The sequence below is a fragment of the Sus scrofa genome, chromosome 6 (genome assembly GCF_054392235.1).
Source record: "Sus scrofa isolate SSC_HxYL_T2T_F1_AM1 chromosome 6, Sscrofa_HxYL_maternal_Yorkshire_Landrace_v2.0, whole genome shotgun sequence".
Classification (NCBI taxonomy): domain Eukaryota; kingdom Metazoa; phylum Chordata; class Mammalia; order Artiodactyla; family Suidae; genus Sus; species Sus scrofa.
This window is the reverse complement of record NC_139388.1, coordinates 82,778,397-82,798,241: the sequence shown is the minus strand read 5'-3', so window position 1 is coordinate 82,798,241 and position 19,845 is coordinate 82,778,397. Positions and strand designations below refer to the sequence as shown.

The following is a 19,845-nucleotide window of genomic DNA, read 5'->3' as shown; positions in this document are numbered from 1 at the left end:
TGCCAGATCCGAGCCGCGTCTGTGACCTACACCACAGCTCATAGCAACGCCGGGTCCTTAACCCACTGAGCAAGGCGAGGAATTGAACCCGCAACCTCATGGTTCCTAGTTGGATTTGTTAACTACCAAGCCACGACAGGAACTCCACGCATTCTTGATTTTACAATGAAGTCATGGTAAATATTTTATTTTCTTTTTTTGTTCAGAGCCTGTTTTGTGTTTGACGGGCTTTCATGCTCTTGGGCAGTGCTTCTCAAACCTTATCATGCCTTCGAATCACCCAGGGATCTTTTCAAGATGCAGATTTTAATCCACAGGTCTTATGTGAAGCTGGAGATTTTGACATACAAGCTCCCAAGTGATCCCAATACCGCATACCCGAGGTCCATACTTGGAACAGCAGGACACACAAATAGACAAACAAGCCCAGAAGACGCAGTCTCTACCCTCTGTAATCTGGTTTCTAAATAAGGGGGGGAAGAAATGGCATATCGCTACTCAGGGTTTTTCTTGGTTCTTTTTCTTTCATACATCTTTAAAGAGCTGTTTGCGCTGCCCTTTCTTTCTGAATCACCTTCAGCTTCTCTTTCCAAAGACACCTGAGCTTCTGGCTTCAACTTAAGTCCGCTGAGATTGGAACTTCTTGTGTCTGTGTAAAAATCAACAAAAGGACCCTAACACTCCAAGGCTGCCCATAGAGCCACCAAAATATTTATGTTTGTATAAGTCAAGTGCATATCCTGTTCTAAAGACTGTGAAGGTCACTGCTGGGGTCACCCAGACAATGGCTACTTTGGGGCTAGTCAGAACATGCTGCTTACTTAAAGGAGAGCCTTAAGCCAGGTGGCAAACCTGAGGAGAGGGAGGTGGCTGTATTGCACAAACTTCCTGTTTCCAGATGGTGTAGCACGGTGCAGAGAGTCAGGGGATAACAGTCCCACGTCTGCCATGAGCTTCCTGAGCCTCAGTTTCCCCATCTGTAAAAATGAGATCATTGAGGAGTTTCTGTTGTGGCTCAGCAGTAGTGAACCCAATTAGTATCCACGAGGATGGGGGTTGGATCCCTGGCCCCGATCAGCGGGTTAAGTATCTGGCGTTGCCATGAGCTGTGATGTAGGTCACAGATGCAGCTTGGGTCCCGAGTTGCTGTGGCTGTGGCTGGGGCCGGTGGCTGCAGCTCTAATTCAACCCCTAGCCTAGATACTTCCATATGCCACCTGTGTGGCCCTAAAAAAAAAAAAAAAAAAAAAAAAAAAAAGGTGATTGTTGAGCACCAGTCTAGTTAAGGGTCCTTTTTTTCTTTCTCTTTCTTCCTTCCTTTCTTTCTTCATTTCTTTCTTTCTTTTTCCTTTTACAGCTATACCTGCAGTATATGGAAGTTCCCAGGCCAGGGGTCAAATCAGAGCTGCAGCTGCCAGCCACAGCCACAGCCATGGCAATGCCAGATCCAAGCCACAGCTGCAATCTATGCCACAGCTTGGAGCAATGCTGGGTCTTTAACCCACTGAGTGAGGCCAGGGATCGAATCTGCATCTAGTCAGGGTCTTAACCTGCTGAGCCACAATAGGAACACTTAGCTAAGGGTCCTTCTAATGCTGCATTCTTTATTTTTATTCTAAGCCTATTTATTCCAAATAAAAGCCTGGCTTTTCCCTTTCCAGGGCAAAGGTTTCAAGTTTTCAACTGCATCTCCCTCCCCCCACTCCACCATCTCACCTCTACCACCTCCCATGCTCATCGCACCTTTGGTCCATTAAGCAGTAGTCAGATGAGGCTCTGGCCCTCCAGATGCCTGACTTCACATCTCGAAGCCAAGGGGATCCAGTCCCAGGACAGGTGGTCTCTCCTGGGAAGACCCCAGGACACTGACGACAGATAAAATAATTCTTTCCCACACCTCTGATCACATTGTCCACTGGCCTCAGATGGCCTGGGGGACATCTGGTGGGAAAAGTCCCTGGCTCCATCCTGGAACCAAAGAATATTTTGCTGCAATTGAATAGATTCAGAGCGTCAACCAAGGAAATGACCGCAGGCAGCCAGCACAAACCAGAGTGCTTATTTGCCACAGGGAAAATCAAGTTCTTGATTGAAACCAAACACCGACTTCAAGAAGCCATGAGCAGGCGTTCCCATTGCGGCTCAGCAGTAATGAACATGACTAGTATCCCTGAGGACACAGGTTCAATCCCTGGCCTTGCTCAGTGGGATCTGGCATTGCTGTGGCTGTGGTACAGGCTGTCAGCTGCAATGCCTATTCAACCCTTGGCCTGGGAACTTCCATATGCTGCAGTGCAACCCTAAAAAGCAAAAAAAAAAAAAAAAAAAAAAAAAAAAGAGAGAGAGAGAATGAGGAAGTCATGAGCAGAGGCTTCCCTGAAACTTCTTTGGATCTTATCAGCTGTAGGGCCTGGGCCTCTAGAAATTTCAGACCCCAGTTCTGTCTAGTTGCAAGCCAACTGTGACCCAGATAGGCAGCTATTTATTTAGCTCAGAGCCTTCCTCGTGTGGGGTCTAGAGTTAATCTTGTTGACCTACTATTTAGTACCTGGGACACGTCCTCTGTACCCACGTACTTACTGTTCATGGATCCAGTCTTTCTTTCACTCAGCACATACTCATGGAGCCAAATTCAACAGGCCCTGGGCTATGCGTTAAGGAAATGAGATCACAGCCACTTCCCGCCTCACTTTTAAGGCCCATAGCGAGTTTGCTCTGAGTTTTCAGCTCAGGAGGTACTCAACCTGATCACCCTGATGCTGACAGAGCTTTCCCTCTGCACAGGACTTCTCTGTTCACACTTGGTGCTCCAGCGCTCTCCATGTGCTTTGCATTGAAGGGGCAAATGTCTTACCCCACTTTGGAGCATGACATGCACAGGTAAGAGGACTGTGAGATGCAGGGAGTTTCCATTCGAATGGGAAAGATCATTCCACACTCCCAAGGGGTCCTCAGTCTTCAGGAAAGTCACAGCTCTATGCTTGAGGAGCCCCCGGACTTTGAAGAGCTCCTGGTTCAGTGGAAATATTGGATACATAAATACTAATATCCAAAGATTCGCAGCATCTTATAAAAAAGCAGTGGGTGACTTATTGCTGAGGGAAGGTAGGGGAGGGTTTAATCCCTGGGAGAGGTCCTTTGACAGAAGAGAGGGGGAGAGAGGGATTCTTGGAGCCCCTACTCATTTCAGGACAAAGCCGAAGCCCACGTTCATTACCGTGCTGAGAGAGTTATGACATAAGGACCGCAGTCAGCAAATGTAAGAGGGCCACTCCGAGTGCCAACTTTTTAAAGTGGAAAAGAGAATGAAGTGTGTTCTCTGGAAAAGATGAAGAGGTGGTTTTATCTGGGTCCCTGGACCAAATTCCACAGGGAGTTCTGAAGCAATGGGGAGAGGCAGCCAGCCCAGAAGGGAGGAGAGGAGTCACTCAATTGCATGGTTCAGAGGGGTCATTCAGGCCAACGCCTGCTGCTATGAAAGACGGGCTTTATCCAGCTCCCAAATGGGCTCTTGGCCTCTTTCTAAAGATCATTCTCACGCTGGCCTCTTGTTGCCTCTGGGTCCTAAAATCATGTCCAAAATGAGGTTCGCTTCGGATTTATCTTTTTTTTTCCTTTGGTCTTTTTTGTCTTTTTTTCTAGGGCCACACCCATGGCATATGGAGGTTCCCAGGCCAGGGGTCAAATCGGAGCTGTAGCCGCCGGCCTACACCACAGTCACAGCAATACTAGATCTGAGCCGCGTCTGCAAACAACACTACAGCTCATGGCAACACCAGATCCTTAACCCACTGAGCAAGCCCAGGGATTGAACCCACAACCTCATGGTTCCTAGTCAGATTCGTTAACCACTGAGCCACACGGGAACTCCCCTTCAGATTTATCTTAAACACGCCACTATACTGTATTGCTCTCTCTCCCTCTTGAAAATACTGAATTGGGAGTTCCCGTTGTGCCTCAGTGGGTTACGAACCCAACTATTATCCATGAGGATGTGGATTCAATCCCTTGCCTCTCTCAGTAGGTTAAGGATCCGGCGTTTTGGCAAGCTGCAGTGTTGGTCACAGATGCAGCTCAGATCCCTTATTGCTGCAGCTGTGGCATAGGCCTGCAGTTGCACCTCCTGTTCAACCCCTAGACTGGAAACTTCCATATGGCCCTAAAAAGAAAAAAATAGCAAACAAGAAGAAGGAAATACTGAACTGATTAAGGATAAAGGCAGGTCAGTAATTCCCTCTTTTGGAGTTCCCTGGTGGTGCAGGGGGTTAAGGATTGGTGTCACTGCAGCAGCTCATGTTGCTGCTGTGGCATGGGTTTGGTCCCTGGCCCTGGAATTTCCACATGCCAGGGGCACGGCCAAAAAAAGAAAGAAAGAAAGAAAGAAAGAAATGAAAAGAAAAAAGAAGGCAGATAGAGACCAACATAAACACAGTTGCGCTCATGCTCCAATAAAACCTGTTTTAAAAGTAATAATAATTCTCGGAGTTCCCGTCGTGGTGCAGCGGAAACGAATCTGACCAGGAAGCATGAGGTTGCAGGTTCGAGCCCTGGCCTTGCTCAGTGGGTTAAGAATCCAGTGTTGCCATGAGCTGTGGTGTAGATCGAAGATGCGGCTCGGATCTAGTGTTGCCGTGGCTGTGGCATAGGCCAATGGCAACAGCTCTGATTAGACCCCTAGCCTGGGAGCCTCCATATGCCATGGGTGTGGCCCTAAAAAGACAGAAAAGACAAAATAATAATAATAATTCTCTCTGCTGCACCATGGCTTCAAAGTGCCATAGGTTGAGCCTAGAAGGCCAGAAAGCCTGCAGTACACTGGCCCCTTCTGACTGCTCCACCTTCATTTTACTCTCTGTGCTTTGTCCAACTGGCCTTTTCTAATTTCCTCCGATAGCACACTTCCCTCTGTACACAGTCCTAGTACTTAAAGCTTCCTCTGCCTGGAATGGCCCCAACTAACCACCGCTAGGGCACCACTCAGAGTTGTGGGTCTAGTTTATTTAGAAGGAAACTGCTTACAGACAAGCTTTGCATCCCACAAAATCATTACGAGTGGGAGTGTCAGAAAAGCAGGCTGAGTTTCCAGAAAAGACTCCCAGAATCACATCACAGAAGGGGTCGGCCAAGGAAGCTGCTGCTTCTGCCACCACAGGAAGCTGCTCATTAAATCCTGACCCTGTCAGAGTTCCTGTTGTGGCACAGTGGTTAATGAATCTGACTAGGAACCATGAGGTTGCAGGTTCGATCCCTGGCCTTGCTCAGTGGGTTAAGGATCCAGCGTTGCTGTGGCTGTGGCGTAGGCTGGCGTCTACAGCTCCGATTAGACCCCCTAGCCTGGGAACCCCCATATGCTGTGGGTATGGCACTAGAAAAGGCAACAAATAAATAAATAAAAATAAATCCTGACCCTGTCACCACAGCTTCCATCAGCAGAATCCTACCTCCACTACAGCACCATGCCAGCAAATTGATGCCTTACTTCCTGCCCCTTTTCCCATTCACTCAGTTCTGATTTCAAACCTGATAGGCAGAATCTTCAAACATAGGGACACTAACCAGCAAGGAAGTCTTATGTAAGTGTTCCAGCCTCTGAAGGACAGGAATGTACGCTGGAAGACGCTGAAATAGATGTTGAACAAGCCAGTCCATAGGTATCTTCCAGGCCCAGATGATTTCCAGGGCTTGGAAAGATAAAATACAAGATAAACTTGGAACATTTCAAGGGGCCAGAAAGGAAGTGCTAAGAAAACAAATGATGAGGGCACATGCTGAAAGGACATAGGTGTCAATTTCAAGGTGCTCTCCATAGTCAACACGGAATATCCGAGAAAAAAAATAATGGTGGTATTGAATTATAACCCATAGATGGAAAAAAAAAGTATATGCTCATTTAAATAATTAAACAAATAAATGTAAGGGAAAACTCTTACCTAGAGTAGAATTCAAATTCTTTTTTTTTTTTTTTAACTTTTTTTTGGGGGGGTGGTCTTGTTCAGCTGCATTTTTGACATAAGAAGGTTCCCATGCCAGGTATCGAATTTCAGGCCAGAGCTGTGACCTACATCACAGCTGTGGTAATGCCAGATCCTTAACCCACCGCTCCGGGCCAGGGATTAAATGGCACCTCCACCGAAACAAGGCAGATAGATCATTAACCCACTGAAGCACTGCAGGAACTCTGGAATTCAAATTCTTAATGTTGAAGGAATGCAGGAACCAAAAAAGACCAATTATTAAATTATCGCAAGCAAGAACCATGGATTCATGCTAAAATTAGTGAGTGGAAGGATGAGGTGAGGAGAAATGGTCTCAAAGTAACTCCCCCCAATGTACTTACCAATTATAAAAGGAAAAATGGTAAGTTTCCAGTGGAGAAACCTGAACCCAGTATTCAAGATGCATATCAATTGTAATGAGATCTGCTATTATGTATCACAGATAAGATTTCCTGAGAAGGGCACAATATCATTTCTGTGACATTCTTGCCAAAGAGGCATAACTTCAATCTGATCATGAGAAAATATCAGACAAATCCAAATTGAGGAACCTTCTATAAAAACCTGAGCAGTGCTCTTCAAAAGTCTCTAGGTCAGAGTTCCTGGCTTGGCTCAGTGGTTAACAAACCCAACTAGGATCCATGAGGGCACAGGTTCGATCCCTGGCCTTGCTCAGTGGGTTAAAGGATCCAACGTTGCCGTGAGCTACGGTGCAGGTCACAGACGTAGCTCGGATCTTGCATTGCTGTGGCTCTGGTGTAGGCCAGCAATTGGACCCCTAGCCTGGGAGCTTCCATATGCCGCAGGTGCCGCCCTAAAAAGTAAAAAAAAAAAAAAAAGAAGTCAAGTTCACGAAAAGCAAAGAAAAAGGAGTTGTCACAGATCAGAGAAGATGTAGGAAACCTAAAAGCTATATGCAATAGGGGACCCTGGTAGAAACTGGACCAGAAAAAAAGACATCAATAGGAAAACGGGTGACATTCACATAAAATCTAATATTAATTTTAAATTTAATCTAATATTAAATCTAATATTAATTTCCTGGTCTTCATAACTGTACCATGGCTATATGCAGGACATTAACATCAGAGGGATGAGGCGTGTACAGTAACTTTACCTTTGCAACTGTTGTCCTAAAACAAATATCTAGACTGCCAGATATTTCTCTAGCAGCGATGGATTTATTGGGGATCAACAGAGAGTAATTGGGTCTGCAACCATGGCGAGGCACATACAAGACCCTCCACAGGAAAGGAGGGAGCACTCTTTTAAAGAGGAGAAAAGGAAGCTGGAAGGGCTATAGGAAACAAAGAGTCCTTGGCTTTTCATTGGCTGAGGGCTTACCAGGAAAGAAGAGTCTTTCCCATTGGACTCTGCCATCCTTACAGGGTGTGAGGGCTCCTCCTTCTGGTGGCTCAACTCTATTTCGCAGAGGTTTCTGTTTATTTCTCACTCAACTCTCTTTTTCCCACTTTTTCAGGATTTTTCCCCAAGAATTTAAAGTCCATGATTTGGCTTCTTGTCCAATCACCTTCATCCAAAGACTAATATTAGCACTTGGGAGTATATCCACGAAAAAAACAAAAATTTTCTACTCTCCTGGCGATTACATTTTAGTGGAGAGAGACAAAAAATAAAACAAAAAACACAATAAGTAAAAGATACACAGTTGACACTGTGTAAGTGTAAATGTACTTCAAAATTAGAAGGTCTTTTTTCTTTTGGAGTTCCCATCGTGGCTCAGTGGGAACAAATCTGACTAGCATCCATGAGGACGCAGGTTCGTTTCCTGGCCTAGTTCAATGGGTTAAGGATCTGGCATTGCTATGAGCTGTGGTGTAGCTTGAAGATGCGGCTCGGATCTGGCACTGCTGTGGCTGTGGCATAGGCCAGCAGTTACAGCTCCAATTCAACCCCTAGCCTGGGAACCTCCATATGCTTAGGATGCTCCCACCCCCGCCAAAAAAAAAAAAAAAAAAAATAGAAATTTTTTTTGAAAAAAAGAAGAGTAATGAGTAAGGAAAAATTAGGAAAACAGAGAGTATAGAAAAATTTCGACCATAATCCTGATATTGAAAACAACCACTCTTAATAGGCTGAGTTTTCTAATTATTAATCACTTAAGAAAATATTTCTGCCTGCTAACTATGTTCAAAAAACACCCCAGGAGTTCACACTGTGGCTCAGTAGTAATAAACCCAACTAGTATCCATAAAGATGAGTGTTTGATTCCTGGCCTCCCTCAGTGGGTTAAGGATCTGGTATTGCTGTGAACTGTGGTGTAGGTTCAGATCCCACGTTGCTCTGGCTGTGATGTAGGCTGGAAGCTACAGTTCTGATTCTACCCCAGCTTGGGAACTTCCATATGTCAAGGGTGCAGCCCTAAAAAGACAAAAACAAACAAACAAAAATCCCATTTGAGCACATCCATCCTATGTAAAATTGCACCCCTCATTCCCCCAGTCACGCTCCTGCTGTCCCTTATCCATCTCTCTTGCTTCTTCCCCCTTTCTTTATCACCACCTAATATGCCACAACAACACAGCTTTGAATGGTGCGAGTCCATTTATACATGGATTGTTTTCCATAAATATGCACTAAAGTACGATATAATCCACAGGTGGTTGAATCGGTGTATTTAGAACCATGGATACCCAGGGCCCACTGTAAACTCATACTCAGATTTTTGACTATGCCCCTAACCCACGTGTGGTTCAAGGGTCAACTGAATATCACCTATTCATTGTGTCTTTTGTTTTATTGTTTGTCTCTCTTCACTAAAATGTAAGCCCCAGGAGAGTGGAGAATTTGTACTCCAAGTGTTATCTCATCAGGATCCTTGATTGCGGAGGCCTACATGATACCAGAGGCCACCAGGATACACCGGGGCAGGGTGTGTGTGTGTGGGGGGGGGAGGCAGTTTGCCTGTCAGAGAAATGACGGTATTCTTTTTTTTTTTTTTTTTTTTTTTTTGTCTTTTTGCCTTTTCTAGGGCCGCTCCCGTGGCATATGGAGGTTCCCAGGCTGGGGGTCTAATCAGAGCTGTAGCCACCAGCCTACACCACAGCTCACGGCAACGCCGGATCCTTAACCCACTGAGCAAGGCCAGGGACCGAACCAGCAACCTCATCATTCCTAGTCGGATTCGTTAACCACTGCGCCACGATAGGAACCCCGAGAAATGACAGTATTCTGAAAGCTGAGGTGGTTTAACAAAAAGTCAAGGTCTAGCCCATCACCTCTTATTCTTCATTTAGGTCTAAAACAAGTGTCCATGAAAGCAAAAATCTGTTGACTGAAAAAAAAAAAAATGCAGACTCTAAAAGTTGAGAGTTATGTTTTATGTGGCACATTCCTGAGGAGCTAAGCCCAGGAGACAGCCTCTCAGATCGCTCTGAGGGACCTCTGAAGAGAAAAGGGAAGAGCCAGGATATAAAGGAGTTCTTGCAAAAAAAAAAGACAAAAAAACAAGTCATTGAACATCAAAAGATTATTGCCAAATGAAAGAAAAAAAGATATCTCAAGTAAATGAATTTAGCACTTTTTTTTTTGGTTTCTTTTCTTTCCTTTTTTTTTTTTTTTTTAACTATTTTTTTTTTTCTTTTAGCACTTTTGTATGTATCTGGGAAGATGCGAGAGTCCAGGAATAATGAAATGCAATCCTTTGACACGCACCTTAACCTTAACTATCTAGGGCCAGTATCCTGTTTTTCTCCATCCTGAATTCCCTCAGGATGGCTGATGTGGCTGAGGGCTTGATGGCTACAAGAGCCAACATTCTTTGTCCACAAATCCCAGATTTCAGAGACCGCAGAGATCCTTGACGGTTGCATTAATTTGCTAGAAATTTCTACCAGCTACAAGGTACCACAAACAACAGAAACGTATGGTCTCACAATTCTGGAGGCCAGAAGTCTAAGATCAAGGTGCCCACAGGGTTGGTTCCTCTGAGGACCGTGAGGGAGGATCTATGCCAGGCCTCTCCCCTGGCTCTGGAGGTTTCCTGGCCGGCTTTAGCATTCCTTGGCTTTTAAAAGCCACATCCCAGATCCCGGCCCCAAGTCACCACCTTCACCTTCACAGGGGGTTCTTCCAGTGAAGGGGTGTGTGTGTGTATGTCTCCAAATTTCCCCTTTTTATAAAGACCCCAGTCATCCTGCATCATGGCTCACCTGAATAACCTTGTCTTAATAATCGTTTCCACAAAGACACAGTTTCCAAATAATGTCACATTCTGAGGTCCTAATGGAAGTCAGGACTGCAACATAAATTTGGTAGAGGAGGCAATTCAACCCAAAACCCAGGTCCTGCACTTCAAGGAAATTATGTCTTCAAGATAAAATCTGCCTGGGAGTTCCCAATATGGTTCAGCCAAAATGAGACTGACTGGCAGCCATGAGGCCCAAGTTTGATCCCTGGCCTTGTTCAGGATCTGGCATTGCTGTGAGCTGTGGTGTAGGTCACAGACACGTCTTGGATCTGATGTGGCTGTGGCTGTGGTGTAGGCCAGCAGCTACAGCTCCAAAAACACCTCTAGTCTGGGAACCTCCAAATGCCATGGGTATGGCCCTAAAAAGACAAAAAAAAAAAGGACAAATTGCCCAGATGACTGTTGGTCAATATAGATTAGGTTATTGTCATGTAAACCCTGACAGCTTGGGATTGGAGGGTTTGTTTGTCTTTTTGTTAATGTAAGTGCCTCCCTTAACTTTGATTAGTGCCAGACAATCTTTGATTGCCAGGAATCCACTTCAAAGAAGGTGATCTACAATAAACAGATTGCCAGCCACGTGACTTTATAAAGAGCCAGGCCGCCTTCCCTCACTAAGGTTGCTTTGATTTAGAAATTTGGGTTAATTTGACTACTTGAGCCACCTGTGTTTTCCCTTCCCGAACTTTACATTTGCACTCTCGTGTCTTAAATTCACCAATAAAGGGTGAGCACACAAACCGCTAAGCCCCCACCCTCAACCCCAATAAAAAGCAGAACCCCCAGGCCATGATCTGGTGATCTCTTTCCCCTTGACCTCACTGTGTGGACCCAGGTGTGCTCTGAAAGTTCCAGGTCCTATAAGTAATAAACCTTAATTTTGGGGGAAGTTTTCTGATGGTTATTGCTAAAGGACACCTTGCAATCATAACAACGGAAAGGGCTGGTGGTTATTGATAGGATGGAACCAACCCATGACAGTTTTGTTCAATAAGCAGCAGCTTAACCCAACAGAAGTGCATTTCTGGCTCACACAAGACCACCGAGGGTCAGTGGGACTCTCCAGGGCAGTGCTCCTCCATGCAGTGACTCAGGGATCCAAGGCGCCTCCATCTGCTGCATTCCACCTTGAGGGGCACTGAAGGACTGGGGAATGGCATGTAGTTTTCAACTTGTTTCTGTCTCACTGTATCTCTCTGTATTTCACCCATGCAGAACTCACAACTTGAAGACCCTCCTGCTATTGGCAGTGATCATGGCATTTGGTAAGGGTTGACCTTGACCTCAGGCCACAAGGGGGACAGTGCAGGGAGGGAAGCACCCTCTCCTCCCAGCTGCCCTTCCCACCACATCAGACTGTCTCCAGTGAGAGCAAGAGAGGGGCTCTTGTGGGGAGGAGAAGTAGCAGAGAGAGGCAGAGAGGGAGGACACAGGCCCCAGGCCCCATCACTGGACAATTTCCTTCCAGGCTTGCTGCAGGTCCAGGGGAATGTGCTGAATTTCCACAAAATGATCAAGTTGAAGACAGGAAAGTCACCCGTGCCCAATTACGCCTTCTATGGTTGCTACTGTGGCCTGGGAGGCAAAGGATCACCCAAGGATGCAACTGATTGTTGAGACCATGCCCACCTCTCCCCTCTGCCTGCTTGTGGCACCCCATGGGGCTGGGTGATGGAAGGCTCCAGCTGGTGCCCCCTCAGCACAGAACCCCAAGAAGTCCCAGCTGAAAAAGCAACCAGCATGTTGAAAACTCTGCTCAAGACCATTACAACGTCAGTGGTTCTCTGCCCAGGGTGAAGAGCATGAAACACAGGACACCAGCTCCCTGGAACTAGAAAAGGACAGCCTCAATAGCGTAGTCTGTCGTCACAGGTGCTGTGCTGCACATGACTGTTGCTACAAGCAGCTTAAGAAACGTGGGTGTGGCACCAAGTTACTGAGCTACAAGTTTGTGTTCTACCAGGGCCAAACCATTGGGGTAAGAAAGAGTCTGAGAACTCCACCCAGCCTCTTCTATTCATTTTTAGAGGCGCCATGGTGTCAGGCACTGTACTGGGCATCAAAGCCAGGAAAAAAGGGACTGCGTCCTTAAGTGGGAAGAGAAGAAAATGAAAACACAACTCTGATGGGAAGTGAGCAAAATAATGCAGCGTGAGGATCAGGGAGGGTTTCTGAGAATGATGACCTCCTAGGTGAGTCTTCAAGGCTGAGAGGAGTTGGGGGTGGGATGGGGGAGGGATGAGGGCATCCCAAGAAGAGGACACAGCAGCAGGGTCCAAGGCACAGGAATGAATTGTAACAATTCTATTCTGCTGAAGGGAAATGTAAGGATGAGACAAGTGGTGGGTGACCATGGCAGAGAGATGGGAAGGGGCTAGGTCAAGTCCCTGAGGCCATATTGTACTTAAATCATTGTCCTAAAGCAATAGGGAGCTCTTAAACATAGGAGTGATGTGATCAGACCTACATCTCGGGGGACTAGCTTTGACTGAGGATGGAGGGAAACAGATGGCAGTGGGGGTGGACAGTGAGAAGACCATTGCCAGTACACAGACCAGAGACAGTAAGAGCTTGACCAGTAGAAATGGTGAGCAGAATGGACAAGATGGCAAGTGACATGATGAGACATCGGGAGTAGAATCAGCAGAGCTTGGTGACTGACTGGGTAGGGAACTGGGAGCTGTTGGTGGCCAGACAACCATGAGGATGGTACACCTGAGGGGGTCCTGGTGGGCGAGGGGAGGAGCATGTTGAGTGGGGAGGCTTCCGAATAACCAGGAAGATGGGCAACAGGCAGCTGGATAAAGGAACTCACAGCTCAAGGGAGGGATCTGGCTGAGGGCACAGATTCAGGAGATAGCAGCAGAGAGCTGAGAGTTGGACCAGGTGCCCACCCACTTGATGCTTAAAGGCCCAGAGAGGAGACAGAGGAGGGATAGTCCGAGAGAGGGAAGAACCAGGAAGGTGGAGGAGTTGGCAAGGAGATGGTTAATGGCAGCCAGGTTAACAGAGGGCTCCTCCCAGATAAGCGCTGACCAGGCTCCTTGGATTTAGAGACAGGAAGACCATGGAGGACCTCAGTGGGAGCTCTTGCTGATGGGGTGCTGAGGAGAAAGCCAGAGTAGAGTGGGTTGGAAATTGGATGGCACGCGATGCAGGGGCAGGAGGTGTAGACAACCTTCTGGAGCAAGATTGGCTCTGAAGGGAAGCAGAGAGGTGAGCAGTAGCTGGAAGGGTTTGCTCAGTGCCCCCAGACAGCAGACCCACGAGTGGGGTTTTGAGAAAGCGTGGGCTCGTGCCCAAGAGCCTGAGTTCTCTCCGGTCAGAAATCAGGTCTCCCCATCGTGACCTCTCCTTAACGTCATGCGTCTTTAGCAGGCTCTGGGTGGCAGGCAACAAGATGCCCAACTAAAAGAGCCTCAGACAATGAGGAAGGCTGAACGAGGGCAGTGCCAGGGCTGGGGCAGCTTCTCAACTATGATGGCCAGGACCCAGTCTTTCCCCAACCTTCTGCTCTGCCCTGCCCTGTTGGCAGTGTGAGGCCAAGATACATGATGCGGCTCTAAGCATGATGGCCTCACCCTACAAAAGACGCTTTCTTTCCCTTTGGATAGCTGTCTTTCTGAGGGAGGAAATTAATCCTGCCCAGAAGCCCCAGAAGACTTCTACTTGTGGCTCACTGGCCAGAGCGAGGTCACAAGTGACCCAGAGACCAATCACTACAAAGGAAAAAGGGATGACCATCACTGGCTTGCACCCATCATGACCCATTCCCAGGCCTCAGTGTTCCGTGCTGGTGTCCCCATCAGGCTGGGCGTGGCCTTCCTGAGGGGGCAGGGATTCTGTCTCCCCATCAGTCAGAAATATCTGGAACATGGGTGCTTATCCCAGATTCAAAGCCCTGGGAGGGCAGGGGCTATGTCTTTTCCCCCAGAATTCCCACACAGAACCATAGAATATCAACAATCTCTGATCTTGTGTTTTCAGAGCCACAGGACGACTGTAGAAGACGACTATGTCAGTGTGATAAAATAGCTGCCGATTGTTTTGCAAGAAACCTGAGGACCTATAATGTAAAGCTCCAATATTACAGCAATCTGAGGTGCACTGGGACTGCCCCCAAGTGCCGAGACTCCCCTGGTTCTGGAAGCCTTGCCACCCAATGCTGAGTGTCCTTCCCTACTCACTACCCTAGCCAAGTTTCCTGGCAAACACCCTATTCACTACCCTAGCCATGTTCCCTGGCAAAGGAAGGAAACCCACTCTCCCGTCCTAGAGATAAGCCTGGAGCTCTTCTCTCCTCACATAGAAGTCTGGGCTTGTGTGACTGGCCTCTCCCCCCTGCTTCCTTTGGGCACCAGGAGAGTTCCCCATTTCCACTCTTCTTCAACTCCAACTTCATGCTTAGCAGTAGCAACTGTACTCCAGGTGGGCTCTTCTGAGTAAAGATTTCATTTGGCACACTCTATGTGAGTGTGGGTGTGTGTGGGTGTGTGTGTATGTGTGTGCATGCGTGTTCTCGCACATGCACTGCTCCAGACACTTCTAGCATGAGAACAAACTGATATACAAGGCAATTCAGTGTAAGGTGTTAAAAATACATATTTGAGAGTCAAACTGACTGCGTCCAATCCCCACCACCACTTCCCTCAGCCTTAGTTCCCTCATCTAAATGGAGACAGCTTTGGTACCAAGTGCATGAGCCTCTTGGAGAGGTACGAGATTATTACATAAGATAATGGATGTAAAGGGCAGGGGCTGTCGTGTCTGTATTATCACTACCAGTAAAACCCAGCCATCCACCTCGCCTTCCTGGGCACGAGCAGCTCCTGCAGGCCTGTTAGGGGAAAAGAGGAATGTTGTTCCTGATATTCTGGGGAGGAAGGAGCCACGCCTTCTGTGCAGTACGATCTTCTCCTATGCCACCCGCCTGGTGAAGGTGGGTCAGTGCAACACTGGCCACCAGCTGGACTCAGAGCATTCATCCCTTCGCCCTGGGTGGGCTTCCTCAGCTTGTGACCCATGCAGAGTCCCAGAGGGCGTGGCACCTAGTTTACTGCTCGGCCCCAGCCATCTCAAATCCTGAATGACAAGGAATCTTGCATTTTGCTTTGCACTGGGACCCACAAATGACGTAGCTGCTCCGATCCTCACCGGGATGCTTCTGCCCCTCCTGTCATCCAGGCTCCCACTAGATAGTCCCACGTGGACCAGCCACACCTAGTTCTTTAATACTCATCATCAGGGCTGCTGGATGGGGATCCCACAAAGGCACCCAGCTGAGCGGGCACGGATGGGAGCTGAACTTGAGCAGGCTCTCCATGCATCCAGAGATGGTGCCTTTTCTGTAATTCTTCCTCTCGGGTGGGCGTGCGTTTCTCTAATTCTGCATAGAGAGGCTTCGTTTGCTACCAGTAGCCCTGATCGTGGTCACTCTCCCTCATACTAAGAGAAATGCAAGTTAAAACTCCACTAAGACACCATCTTTATCTATTAGAATGAATTCAAAAGTGTACAATCTGCTCTATTGGCAAGTCGCATGGGGAAACCAGCCCTCTCACAGGGGGCTAGTGGGAGAGCAAAATGACCATAGAGGGCAAATTTATCCTTTGGCTCAGTAACTCCACTTCTGGAAATGTACCCTACAAAGGTGCGCACACACACACACACACACACACACACACACACGCACAATGATTTGGGAGCAAGTTTTGTTATTCCTGCATTGTCTGGACTTGGGTTGGAAATACCGCATGTGGCCATGCAGAGAGGACAAGTTAGATGAACAATGATACAGTCTCAAAACAGAATACAATACACCTGTTTAAGAGGGAAGATTCCTCTGCCACAGTGTAGAACAGCTCCAACACGTGACGGACGGCAAGTGAAAAGAGGAGACTGGAGGCGTGTAAACGGTGTGCTACACTGATGGGAGAAAGGATGGAAACTTGACGACGTACTCGCTCATATTGACAGAAAGAGTTAAAGAAGAGAGACGGGAAGTTACATTACTTCGTTATTTATAGGGAGCAGGGCTGGCAGGGAAATGCACTGGGCACAGATGGGGTAAAGGGAAATTTCCCTAGTTGTAATTTTTCATATTGTTTTGCTTTTTCAGCCCAATGAATGTATTTCCTACTCCAAAACATTAGCATCTTCAAACATATGGAAACATTTCCCTCCCTAAGACAGATGCTAAATCTCAGAGCCAATATAGCATAATCCAGGGTCTGGCAAACTGCAGTCTGCTGGCCAAATCTACCTATTGCCTGCTTTGGCACCGCTTATGAGCAAAGAATGGTTTTGACATCTTTAAATGCTTGAACAAAAGCAAAAGAAGAATATATGTGACACATTAAAATGAGATGAAGTTTAAATTTTAGTGACAAGACGTAAAGTTTTATTTGGTTTCACGTTGTCCATAACTGCTCGGATGCCACACGAGCAGAACCGAGTACTTGTGACAGAGAACATGTGGCCTTCTGCCAGAAGTCTGCCCACCTTTGGTCTAATCTGGCTCCTCCCAAGCTGCACTTGCCAATTGCCAAGAGACCCGTGCTTTGGGCCTTTGATCTGCTCAGATCACTACTTTTGCAAAATAAAATACACGCAACATATCAACACAAATATTTTTATTATTTGATTCAAAGAACATAAAATGACTCATAAAATTATCAATCGCCAGGACCAGATAGTCTCACAGGTGAATCCTACCAAACATTTAAACTCCCCTGGTAGTGCTTATCCTCCTCAAACTATGACAAAAAGTTGAAGAGGCGGGAATGCTTCTGAACTCATTCTACAAGGCCAAAAGCATTACCCTAGTACCGAAACCTGACAGAGACATCACCAAAAGGGACCATCTCAAGCCAGTATCACTGACGCACACAGATGCAAAACTCCTCACCCAAACATTAGCAAGCCGAATTCGGTAATACAGTTAAGAGATCACACACCATGATCAAGTGAGTTTTATTTCAGGAATGCAAGGACAGTTCGGTATTCACAAGTCAATCAATGTGACACACCACACTGACAGCGTGAAGAATTGAAATCATCCCGACAGATGCCGGAAAGTAATAATATTAATTTTTAAGTGAGAAATGCAACAATTTTTAGTTTTTAGTTTTCTATTCATATTTATTTATTTTGCTTCTTAGGGCCACACCCATGGCATATGGAGGTTCCCAGGCTAGGGAGCTACAGCTGCCAGCCTACACCACAGCCACAGCCACATCAGATCTGAGCCATGTCTGCGAGCCTCACTACAGCTCACAGCAACACCAGACCCTTAACCCAGTAGTTAACAAATCCTACTGGGAACCATGAGGTTGAGGGCTTGATCCCTGGCCTTGCTCAGTGGGTTAATGATCCCCCGTTGCCATGAGCTGTGGTGTATGTTGCAGACATGGCTCGTATCCCACGTTGCTGTGTCTGTGGCGTGGACCAGCACCTACAGCTCTGATTCAACCTCTAGCCTGGCAACCTCTATATGCTGTGGGTGAGGCCCTGGAAAAGACAAATACCTATAAATATATATATATATATATATATATATATACACACACACAAATATTTTATTATTTGATTCAAAAACCATACAATTATTTTATCAATTGCCAGGACCAGATAGTTTCACAGGTGAATTCTATCAAACATTTAAAGAAGAATTAGTACTTGCCCTTCTCAGACTATGTCAAAACATTGAAGAGGAGGGAATGCTTCTGATCTCATTCTGTGAGGCCCACAGCATTACCCCAATACCAAAACCTGACAAGAACATCACCAAAAGGGAAAATCACTAGCCAACAACACTGATGCCCATAGATGCAAAACTCCTCAACAAAATATTAGCACGCTGAATTCATTCATATATTTTAGAGATCATACACCATGATCAAGTGAGATTTATCTCAGGAATGCAAGGACAGTTCACTTCAATCAATGGGATACACCACACTAACAGCTTGAAGTATAAAAATCATATTATCATCTCAACAGATGAAGTAAAAGCTATTGGTTGATAAAATTCAACATCCTTTTATGATAAAAATGCTCCACAAAATGGGTATAGAGGGAACACACCACACATAAAGGCCATGTATGACAAACCCACAGCTAACTTCATACTCAACAGTGACAACCTGAGAGCATTTCCTCTAAGGCAGGCAAAACACAAATGTTTTCACTCTCACTCCTTTCATTCAACATAGTATTGGAAGTCTTAGCCATAGCAGACAAGAAAAAGAAATAAAAGGAATCCAAATTGGAAAGGAAGAAATAAAACTGTTACTGTTTGCAGATGGCATGATACTATACAGGGAAAACCCTTAAGATTCCATAAAAAAAAAAAATCTATCAGAACTAATAAATGAATTCAGTAATGTAGCAAGATACAAAGTTAGTGTACAGAAATAATATCTATACACTAATAATGAACTATCAGAAAGAATTTCAGACAACAATCTCACTTAAAGTTGCATCAAAAGAATAAAATACCTAGGAATACATCTAATCAAGGATGTAAAAGACCTGTACTCAGAAATCTATAAGACAGTGTTGCAAGAAATGGAAAACAAGACAAAAAAGAGAAAAATATATGATGTTCATGGACTGGAAGAATTAATATTGTTAAAATGACCATACTACCCACAACAAGGCAATCTATAGAATCAATTCAATCCTTATCAAAATGCCAACAGAATATTTCAAGAACTAACACAAAAAAATTCAAAAATGTACATAGAAACTAAAAGTCCCTCAATACCTAAAACAATTTTGAGCAAGAAGAACAAAGCTAAAGGCATGATGCTTACTGATTTTCATACTATACTATAAAATATAGTGTGTAAACACTATGTTTCCAAAATCTATGATAATTACACCCAAAAAAATGCATAGATCAACGAACAAAATAGAGAGCCCAGAAATAAACTTATACATTTATGGGCAATTAATATACAGCAAAGATGGCAAAGATATTTAAGAAGGAAAAGACACACTCTTCAATAAATGGTACTAGGAAAACTAGAAAGCTACATGCAGGAGTTCCCATCATGGCACAGTGGAAACGAATCCAACTAGGAACCATGAGGTTGCAGGTTCAATCATGGCCCTGCTCAGTGGGTTAAGGATCCAGCATTGCCCTGAGCTGTGGTGTAGGTTGCAGACATGGCTCGGATCTCGCATTGCTGTGGCTGTGGCATAGGCCAGCAGCTACAGCTCCAATTAGACCCCTAGCCTCCATATGCCATGGGTGTAGCCTTATAGAAAAACGACCAAAAAAATAAAAAAAGAAAGCTACATGCAAAAGAATCACACTGGACTAATTTATGACACGATATACAAAAAATAAACTCAAAATGAATTAAAGACTTAAATATAAGACCTGAAACCCCAAATTTCCCTCAAGAAAACATAGGCAGGATGCACTTTGCCATCAGTCTTAGCAATACTCTTCGGATATGGCTCCTCAGGCAAGAGAAACAAAAGCAAAAATAAATAAATGGGACTATAACAAACTAAAAAGCTTTTGCACAGCAAAGGAAACTATCAACAAAATGAAAAGGCAGTCTACTGACTGGGAGAAGATATTTTCAAATGGCATATCTGATAGGGAGTTACTATCCAAAGTATACA

The 19,845-nt window shown here is 45.6% G+C and overlaps 2 protein-coding genes across 2 annotated transcripts in view; one reads left to right on the top strand and one right to left on the bottom strand.

Annotated features, from left to right (window-relative positions):
* Positions 1–19,845, bottom strand: part of PLA2G5 (phospholipase A2 group V) — a 78,617-nt gene that overhangs the window by 33,994 nt on the left and 24,778 nt on the right. The window lies entirely within an intron of this gene.
* On the top strand, positions 2,846–14,668 carry PLA2G2A (phospholipase A2 group IIA). The gene is made up of 5 exons (XM_084965698.1): positions 2,846–2,880; positions 11,422–11,471; positions 11,675–11,818; positions 12,066–12,184; positions 14,196–14,668. The coding sequence occupies exons 1-5, from the start codon at positions 2,846–2,848 to the stop codon at positions 14,373–14,375; spliced, it is 528 nt and encodes a 175-aa protein (XP_084821824.1). The 3' UTR covers positions 14,376–14,668.

Excerpts from the sequence above, each read along its gene's own strand:
- PLA2G2A (XM_084965698.1), top strand. The coding sequence starts at position 2,846 with ATGTCTTACCCCACTTTGGAGCATGACATGCACAG. Across the intron at positions 2,881-11,421 it reads TTGGAGCATGACATGCACAG|AACTCACAACTTGAAGACCC; the intron begins GTAAGAGGACTG and ends TCACCCATGCAG. Across the intron at positions 12,185-14,195 it reads ACCAGGGCCAAACCATTGGG|CCACAGGACGACTGTAGAAG; the intron begins GTAAGAAAGAGT and ends GTGTTTTCAGAG.